The 10,562-nt window shown below is 32.4% G+C and overlaps 1 protein-coding gene and 1 long non-coding RNA gene across 2 annotated transcripts; one reads left to right on the plus strand and one right to left on the minus strand.

The window, feature by feature from the left end:
* The first annotated feature begins 5,241 nt into the window (after window positions 1-5,241).
* Window positions 5,242-9,231, plus strand: LOC123879090 (dihydrofolate reductase). The gene is made up of 5 exons (XM_045926627.1): window positions 5,242-5,525; window positions 6,821-6,992; window positions 7,708-7,818; window positions 8,517-8,714; window positions 9,099-9,231. The coding sequence occupies exons 1-4, from the start codon at window positions 5,440-5,442 to the stop codon at window positions 8,703-8,705; spliced, it is 558 nt and encodes a 185-aa protein (XP_045782583.1). The 5' UTR covers window positions 5,242-5,439; the 3' UTR covers window positions 8,706-8,714; window positions 9,099-9,231.
* Window positions 8,566-9,179, minus strand: LOC123879098. The gene is made up of 3 exons (XR_006798946.1): window positions 9,084-9,179; window positions 8,782-9,008; window positions 8,566-8,706 (listed from the first exon to the last, which is right to left on the minus strand). It is a non-coding gene; the product is annotated as an uncharacterized LOC123879098 (long non-coding RNA).
* Window positions 9,232-10,562: the final 1,331 nt, after the last annotated feature.

Consider the following 10,562-nt stretch of genomic DNA (forward strand, 5'->3'; position numbering starts at 1 on the left):
ACATATTCTTTCTGACTGATTGATTGTAGTATAACACATTTTTGTATTTATCTATATCCAACCTTTTGGTAACAGATGTTGTCACTCCTTTTGCCTTTTTAATAGACATTTTTTGTGATTCAATACAATACAATTTTGCTCGTAAGCCAACAAATTCAACAATAACATCTCCACCCATCTCATCTTTAAAAAACCCCGGAATTTTCATATTTGCTTGAGGGATATTGTAAACATTTTTATTGCTAAAATTGCTGGTATCGAAAAACTTAATATTCTTTTTCATGTCTGAATAAAAATCATCAGTATATATGCGATATAGTAAGCTATCAGTATCAGTATAACAAAGTTCAATATTTTCTTTATATAATGGTTTCATTATAGAATAGTGAAAGTTATATAAATGTGTTTTAGCTAACTCTAAAACAGTAAACCCCACATAAATTGGTCTATCCAAAATTAATTTCGTTTGTTCTAATTGGATTGCAACCAAATTATCTGTAAATATCGACAAACATTTAAAGTTAGGCGCACTTACATACTTTTCTGCTCCAATAATCCTGTTTGTCTTATTATTCTTATCTGTCCATGTATTAACAAGTTTTACATTTACTTGTTTTCTTTTATTTTCTATGGTTTTACCAAAAATAGCATTATTTTGTTTTTTGAAAAAGTCTTTTTCAAATTCAGACTCTGCTTTTTGCCTCAAAGAGGTATTCAATTCAATATATGGTTTCAAAAATTCTTTTTGTTCAAATGATAGAATTCTATGAATTTTTAACAATTTTAGACCGTTTTTAAGACATTCTTTTAAATGGATGTAGTGAATAACATAGGAACATTTGTCGTATAAATTTGCAATAAGCTTGGCATTTCTATGACCAAAAGGTGTAAATTTTTCAGCAGCAAATGGTAAATCTGAGTGAGCGTCATGTATTTCAGATGGATAACTAAGATCTACTTCAAGTATATAACCAATGTTACTATCAACAGTAATAGAATCAATTTCAAAAGTCTCAATTTGGTCTTTGTTCAAAAATTTAAAATTACTTGTAGGAAGTTTCATCATCATTGCATAACCATACAGGTTCACACAGTCTAAATATACCAAAAAGCTACTTGATTTGTTGATATCATAGTCAGACATATATTTATTGTTAGCTTTAGCATACCTTAAAGAACACTGAGCTAGACCACCTCGTATACCTTTTTCAATCATTTGATACATCTCCACATCAGTTATAAGGTCTAATTTTACATTGGTATGCAAAAGCATTGCATCCCAACTTAAAGAAGGTGAAGAAACATAATAGCACGGATCTAAGCAATAGGTTGCTAAGCTAATTTTTCTGAATTTTTCAAAACTATCTGCTAGTAATAGTACATCACATTTTAAATATAAATCTGTATATTCGCCTAAATTTTTTATTTTAAAAGTTTTCCAAACTTTCAATGCATGTTTATAATCTTCTTCCGAAATAAGTTCTGAAGTAAGTTTATTAAAAAAATGTTTTCGTTTTGGTAACTCAGTTTCATCGTAACGTTTTAAAGAGTCTATATAATCATAGCAGTACACACCCTTTCTGCAAATCAAATCAAATAAATACTGATCACTGTAATACCTACGCAAGTTTACGAAGTCGTCTTGATGTAAAGATCTAGCTAATTTATCTAAGCTACAACTGAGAAAATTAAAAGAATCGATGAATTTCAGCTGAGCAGCAGTTTTTGAATCAATTGATATAAATTTTGTGAAAGATATGTATTTTTCTTTATTTTTTGGAATAATATTTATACGACCATTAATACTCGCTAACTCTTTAATAAAAAGATGGCAATCGTAATTACTTAAATTATGAAATATAATAGGTATAAAAGGACATTTCTTTGCACTCAAGTTGCAAATGTTGTGAGCCGCGCCTCTATATTCCCCTGTAAAATGATCGTGATCTGCTACAATTTTATCTGTGGATGTAAATTTTTGTTTACATATACAGCAAACTTTTGCATTATGAAAACATTTCTTTTCAGTTTCAGTAAGTAGTTTCATGGGATTATTTTCTAACAAAATTGCATGTAATCGTTTGACATCATTTGAAATTGTTTCTACAAATTTTTGAGCACAGTTAGCTCCTATGTATGAAACCAGTTCATTAAGTTCAGGTTTAGATTCACAACAAATATAGTACGCGAAAGATGTGGCTTCATGAACCTGTATGGTTTCAGTATGCCCAGATTTACTTTTATCAGAATATTCTCTTAATAAACTTTCAAAATCACCATAAATCACAATTGGTATTCTTTGAGTTCTTTCATAATTATCAAAATATAATTTACTATTTTTCTCTGGAAGAACAGTTTTAATTCTAGCACAATTATGTTTGCATAATTTTTCTTCTGAATTGAAATAAATGAAGCACTCCTCACATAAAAAAATTTTAGACTTATTTTTAGTAAGTTGACTATGAACCAACCGTTCAAAGTTTCTTATCAAACAAAAATGTCTTTTATTGTTTTTAGTAATGTAAAGCAAATTAACATGAACAAGTTTACGCTTGCTGGTTTTGTACAGAGGTCCGTTAATATCACCATTTTTTTCTAAACTGTATATATTAACACTTATGTCAGAATTATTTTTTTCAAATAATGTGATATCCTCAAAAGATGGTGGAAACGACATACCATCTGTTTTTAAAACTTTTGAATAATGAGGATATGAAGATACTCTATTACAGTTTTTATCGGTGGGATACATATGTGCTAATATACTCCACAGAAAACACTTATCATCACTATTTTTAATATTTACACAAGATCTAGTTTTCAGAATTTTTATTGGTAGTGGAATATAGGAGCCTGTCCTTAAAGGATTATATTTATTAATGTTTACTTCTAAATTATTCAAAGAGTCAAAAGACCAGCCTGATTCTGAATGTTCAAACTCTGATAATTTGTTAAGCAGGCTTTTTACACACTCTAAATATATATTTTTTATGTTTGTGGATTGAAAAATTTGTACATATTTAGTATTAAACGACTTCAAAGATTTTTCATTATTTTTTGGCAAAGTAAAAGTCGCAAATAGTTCAAAATTTATTTTAAGAGCATTATGTTTCTCAAGACTTCTTTTTACTAAATTACATATCGTATTTACAACTTCAGATAAAAATTGCTCAGGTAACAAAATTTTTTTTGATGGACATACACGATAGCTTAGTATTCTGTTCTTAAAAGCAGTTCCAATTATTTGAACATTATCGAATTCTGTGCGAAGTAAACAATTAGACTTATGTATATAACTTTTCTTATGTGAAAAGTATTTTGGCACTGTTATATTACAAATATCACAAAAAGTCATTATGAGATTATACTAAGTAAGAGTACTTATTATTTGAAGTTAGTAAAATGCAGTTAAAATTTTCATGCTGGGTATAGTGTAGGTTTAACCCCTTTAAAATCTTCCTTAGCAGCAGCGACCAAGCGATTCGTTGCCTGCCAAATTTCTGAGTTGGTATCCATACATGACTTATAAGTAAAAAGGGCGTGACGCCATCGATTACCCGGGCTTATCTTTGATGCTTCAGCAGCGTTATAGATGCGGAGTTCTAAGTAATAATCGCCTTCCGTTATTAATTTCTCTGGTTTTCGCTGGGTAGAATACCCAGATGCTATTTTTTTGGTGATAAAATTTTTAAGTGGTTCAAGCTTTTGCACCACTTCTTCTTCGTACTGAAAAGACAAAAATAATATTTTTAGTTATTAAAAAATATTAACTCAGTTAATAAAATGTTTATTAATAAATAGGTTTCCATCAATAAATTCAACAACCCAGAGTTGAGTTGCGAAACCTCCCCTAAAGCTAACAATTTATTTGATCCAGCTCAAGAATCGAACTTGAGACCTTAGGCTCCATATTCAAACGTGCTAAGCTAATATTAACTAATAATTAAATAATTAAATATAATGATGTAAAAAAACCATTAATATCTTCTTAAAGGGTTTAGTTGATGCTTATATTCAGTCAGAATTCTAATATTTCTTGAAAACAATTGTAATAATATTATATTTACAGTAAAAATAAAGTGTAATAACTCACCTCAGACTCCCATGAAGGACGTGCAGCCTTGACAGGCTTTTTTTGAAGCGCTTTCTTACGCTTTACAGGTGGTTCCGGTTCAGATTCTGAATCTGACTGCCGCTTTTTTGATTTCTTCAATTTATTGAGTGATTTACTCTTTGAAGTTGAATTTGAAGTTATAGGTAATTCGTCATCCGAATTAAAAGGATTATTACTAAAGTTCGAAGCCCTGTTATAGAAAAAACATTTTTTTAATGTTGTTACATCATACTATTAACTAGTTCTGAAACAATTAAAGATTTTTTGGTGAAATGAAATTTAAACATGTATGTACTTAATGTAACTTTTTAAAATACTATTAGGTAAGAAGTTAATATTAAAAAAAATATTATTTCTCTGTAGATGCAACAACTCTTTCATTAAAATATGTAAAAAATAAAAAAATAAAAAAATACATACATACTGAAGCTAAACAACTGCTTTTTGAAATTTAAAAAATGATTTTTTAAGTGAATTAAGTAAACGTTTGCTCGTTGAAGTGCTCACAAAAGAAATGCGTAGTGAAAACAGTGCTTACAGAATTTAGGTTCTTCTAATAGTCAATCAATAAAGTCAAAAGTTCATAGTATTTGCATAGAATAATGACTCTTAAACATAAAAGTAATTAGAATGACATTCAAAGATCTCATTATTACACACATACATAAGATGCCGCATGCATGTTTAGGATTCCCTATTAGGAAGCAAACTGCAAATATGCAATCCTGCAATACGAGTCATTAGACACCGAAAAAGAATCACTTTTAGTTAACACATGATGTATCCCGACTATACCTACTTTGATATTATTTTTTAACACTCATGGCGTCTGTTCTGTATTTCTACATTAGATAAGTATGCATATTATGCACTATGTAGGTAATGTTTACAGCAATTGAAATAGTGTAATGCCAAAATACAGTATAATATTTCATTAGTTACTTACCAAAAGCGGATCGATTAATAATAATTTTATAAAAATTATCGCCCATTTAGAGAATAAAAAGTACTTATACTTACTTAAATGAAATATGATTTTATCGGCAAAAATAGTTAGGTAGAAAAGTGTTAGTAGTAGTAGTGTCTACAAGTTGTCTGTGGTATCACGTCAAAATCACACGTCAAAATTTTCAAAAATCTATCGTTGCTGTGGACTGGTTGCTAAATTAATTTTAAAAATTGAAATTATAAATGAAATCTTAAATAAGAACTAACGTTCCATATCTCTGGATGAAAATTCCATTTCTCGACGGCTCTGTGCTTATTCCCAGTTTATAAGCAAATAAGTTTCTCACGTGTAAAGTTATCGTGAATTTTTTACTACGATGTCAAAGGTGAAATTGAATTTGATAGCGGCGGCATGTGAGAACATGGGTATTGGAGCAAATGGTGCTCTACCATGGAGACTGAAGTAAGTGCTAAGCGATCTACCATTCAATAAAGTACCTAGTAAGTACAGTAGAATCTCAAGTGAATCTCACTAGAATCTGCTTGATGGCTGGCTTTTCCTGCATGTTTATCAGTGGGAGGGCGGGCGTTGCATGCCGCATGTTGCACCATACAGATTTCTTTGGTTTGGCGGATTATAGCAAATTAAGCTTTTGGTTCCTTGTATATCATGGACTTCTGCAAAGTAACGCATGCTTCTATACTACATTTAAAGAAGCAAGTAAAGTAAAATATTCTTTATTGTGAACCAAATTTACATACAGATATTATAAGCCTATAAAGCAGATATAAAGCCTTTTATTTATCCTTAATAAATTACTAAACAAACAATTGGTTGACAAAAAATAATTAAAATTCACAGTTATATAAATTAATTTACTTGTGCATGCATTACCTAGTTAATATTTATTATTTAATCTTAAAATATAATAATAATTAGAAATGTGATTATTTGCATTTTTATTTTAAGGACCTCTCATCGAGTAAAGTCCTCCTCCAGATTTTTCCAGGTCTTCCTGTTTAGAGCATTTTTTCTCCAGTTTATACCTCCTGTTTCTTTAATTTCATTTTCCCAACAGATATAATTATAACAAAATAGATGTCACTACAATAGGTGGCCTTATCACTAAAATCACAATTACAATCCGGGTATCTTTAAAACAAGAATAGGCACCTTCTAGGTAAACGCGTCCCATCTTAGACCACATCATCACTTTCCATCAGGTGTGATTGTGGTCAAGCGCTTGCCTATAGTGAATAAAAAAAAAAATAGTGATCGCTTCCAGTCAACTTGAGGGTAGAAGATACAATCAAATAAAGCCGATAAACTTTTTTAACCCCCGACCCAAAAAGAGGGGTGTCATAAGTTTGACGTGTGTATCTGTGTATCTGTGTGTCTGTGTATCTGTGTATCTGTGTATCTGTCTGTGGCATCGTAGCGCCTAAACGAATGAACCGATTTTAATTTAGTTTTTTTTTGTTTGAAAGGTGGCTTGATCGAGAGTGTTCTTAGCTATAATCTAAAAAAATTGGTTCAGCCGTTTAAGAGTTATCAGCTCTTTTCTAGTTTTCTTGTAGAAAAGAAGGTTAGATAACCGTTAGGTTCATAATATTATGTCAATTGACAAATGTCAAGCTGTCAAGATGGACGTTGCCTACATAATACATAATTATTTATTTGAAAATGATGTTTTGGAAAACTCAAATACTTTGGATCGTCGGGGGTGTTATAAATTTTTAATTTACACTTGTTTCCAGAAAAGAAATGGCGTACTTCACCACAATGACAAGTAAAGTGTCATCACCAGACAAGACAAATGCTGTCATCATGGGACGTAGAACATGGGACTGCATACCATTGAAGTACAGGCCTTTGCCAAATAGAGTCAATATTGTACTGACAGGACAAGTTGATGCTATCAAAGAAACGGTAAAGTAGTTGAAATTCCTCATACACATTTGCAATTTGCTTTCTTTTTTCTCATCTGAACTGCTAAGATAAATAGATAGACACCATTTTACCACCGAACCGCAAGACGTTGGGCGAGTTTCCATCCTTATGTCGTCGACATTCCATCTACACGCACGAAACGTTTTGCGTCTTCATTCCTCATACGCATGGCTAAGGTTTGGAATACTCTTCCGCGATCTGTGTTTCCTACCAAATACTATCCGGGTATCTTTAAAACAAGAGTGAATAGGCACCTTCTAGGTAAACGTGTCCCATCTTAGACCACATCATCACTTTCCATCAGGTGTAACTGTGGTCAAGCGCTTACCTATAGTGAATAAAAAAAAATATAAAAAAAAAATAGATAGATAGATATAGATAGATAGAAGTCTTCATTGCACACAAAAACATGTAAATGAACACAACACAGAAGGATGAGAACAAAAAAAAACAAATGTGTGCAAACGCGGCCTTATTGCTTAAAGAGAGCAATCTCTACCAGGCAACCTTTGCTGAAAGGAGAAGCTAGTGTTGGATAGTACCAAGTCCCAAAGAATTATTCGAAATTACTTATATATTATTAAGTATATTAATAACCATAATAAATATACATACATACATAACTATTCTAAGTAATAATATATAGATATTGTTCCTAACTACTTTTTAAAACGTTTTTGATCATGTTTTTCAGGTTCCAGAAGGTGTGATAGTTGTTCCAGGTCTGGATGAAGCCATCAGCTACATTGAAGGTCGAGAGGATATTGAGTCCACCTGGGTTATAGGCGGCTCATCTATTTACAAGGTGATTAAACTTTTTTATCCATCATCATCATCATAGATCCTCAATAGCTCAACAGTTGAGAAGCGGACTGAACTCTGAAGGGTCGGCAGTTCAATACCCATCAGCTGCACTACCGTACCTACTCCTAGCACAAGCTTAACGCTTAGTTGGAGAGGAAAGGGGAATATAAGTCGCATTTGACATGGCTAATATTCTTTAAAAACCGGCCAAGTGCGAGTCAGACTCGCGCACCGAGGGTTCCGTGCTCGGATATTTTTCCGACATTTTGCACGATAAATCAAAAACTATTATACATAAAAATAAATAAAAATCTATTTTAGAGTGTGCAGGTAAAGCCCTTTCATATGATACCCCACTTGGTATAGTTATCTTACTTTGAAAATTGAAACACATTTAAAAAAAATTTAATGATGTAACCACAAATTCGCGGTTTTCAGATTTATTCCTGTACTTGTGCTATAACACCTACCTACCTGGCAAATTTCATGATTCTAGGTCAACGGGTAGTACCCTATAGGTTTTCTTGACAGACACGACGGACGGACGGACAGACAGACAACAAAATGATCCTATAAGGGTTCCGCTTTTCCTTTTGAGGTACAGAACCCTAAAAGAAGCTCATTGACCCACTACTGAGCACAGATCTTTTCTCAAAATATGTTTTATTCTAATTTGATTTTCAATATTTTATGTTCCAGGCAGCAATGCAGCATCCAAACTGTGGCAAAATATATCTAACAGAGATACAGAAGTCATTTGACTGTGACACATTCTTTCCCAACATCGACAAGCAACAGTTCCACTTGGTGGACGAAGAGGAGGTCCCAGGGGACAGACAGATGGAAGGCGATATTAGCTATTACTACAGAGTTTATAAGCGGTTATAAACTACAATAATATATTATAGAGAATAGTTACCAAGGTGCATAGGGATATACCACTGGCAGATGATAAATTATAAACTTATACCATAGGAACAGAAGCCAGGGTACTGACGCAATTATAAAGTAAACCACATCCAAATCGTAAAATATACCTAACAGAGATACAAAAGTCATTTGACTGTGACACATTCTTTCCCAACATCGACAAGCAACAGTTCCACTTAGTGGACGAAGAGGAGGTCCCAGGGGACAGACAGATGGAAGGCGATATTAGCTATTACTACAGAGTTTATAAGCGGTTATAAACTACAATAATATATTATAGAGAATAGTTACCAAAGTGCATAGGGATATACCACTGGCAGATGATAAATTATAAACTTATACCATAGGAACAGAAGCCGGGAGACTGACGCGATTGTAAAGTGAACCAAATTACATTTAATGAATGAAGAGGTGGACCAAATTACACCAAGTTCACAAAAGGAGATACCAGAGGACATTTAGATGGACGGAAATATATTTAGGTATTACTACATAGTCTTTAAACGATAAGAAACTACGATAGGAAGAGAAGCCAAAGGACTGACGCGATTGTAAAGTAAACCAAATGAATGAAATGAATGAAAACTTAATGAATGAAGGGACATGAAATGAAATTACTCCTAGTTTATAAAAAGGAGATACCAGAGGACTGTCAGATGGAACGAAATATTTAGCTAATTATTACAGAGTTTATAAACTGTCTACTAACAAATTGAACCCTAGTTGCTTCATAGGATTACATAAAAATCTTTACTTGAAAGTGTTCAGTTTAAGAAATTAGTCAAAATAATGAGTTTGACATAAGTTACTCACAAATTAGTCAATACTATAACTAATTTCTTAAACTGGACCCTTTCAAGTAAAGATTTTTATATAAACCTGTGAGGATGATACCGCCATTGGTGCAATTAAAATGCCATAAGCCTGCTTTGTCGTATTAGTTTACAAATTGCGAAAAACCAAATTAAATTTGAATATCGCGGGCAGACCCGTGTCATGCACCTTAAAAAGTGAAGACAAATTCGTACGCTTGTGTGTGTATATGTATGTAATATATGCGTAGTGATACAGACTACATAGATAATCAAATTATAGAGCCATAAAGGGACTTCGTCTGTGTTGGTGTTAGCTGGCGGGCGTGCTCTGCCTTTTTGGAGTGTCTTTTTTTTTTGTTAAAACTGACTGGAAAGCGCTCTAAGGGGGTGCCGTGCGTGTGTCGGCGAGCGCCGGCACAGACGGGGTCCATACTTGTATAGTTTAACTAACTTGTTACAAATAACTACAAACTTGACATTGGCTAATCTTTGTACTTCGTATAAATTTAAAACTCTCCACTTATTAAAAATATTTGATTATCTAATTAGGTATAGTAATAAGACTGTTGTTTGCCTGACTTGGATGCCTAAAACAAAGGAGAGGGTTATGTATTTAAAGATTATGTATGTTAGGGTTGTACGTTATAGGGACCTATAATATCTGTTGAAAAGGTTATTGTATTTGTTCAAATTAAAAAGACCGCTGACCTTGTACCTGTGCAGTAGGTGATATATCGATCTATTTGATGGTACGAAGTGAGGGTCTATTCTGCCGCGCATTGGTTCGTTCAGTCAACCTTTCCGAATGTATTCCGTACTTATAAAGTTAGCTATGTAAAATATGCGCTTCCATTGTAACTATTGTTATTAATTAACTAGGTATATTTAAGTTCAATAAAAATGTTTCATTTTACGTTATTGTTTTTATTTTGGATGCATTTCCATGTCCTTCTAAGGAACCCCAATTTGATTAAATGTATGTATGTATGTATACTGATTT

The sequence above is a fragment of the Maniola jurtina genome, chromosome 27 (genome assembly GCF_905333055.1).
Source record: "Maniola jurtina chromosome 27, ilManJurt1.1, whole genome shotgun sequence".
Lineage (NCBI taxonomy): Eukaryota > Metazoa > Arthropoda > Insecta > Lepidoptera > Nymphalidae > Maniola > Maniola jurtina.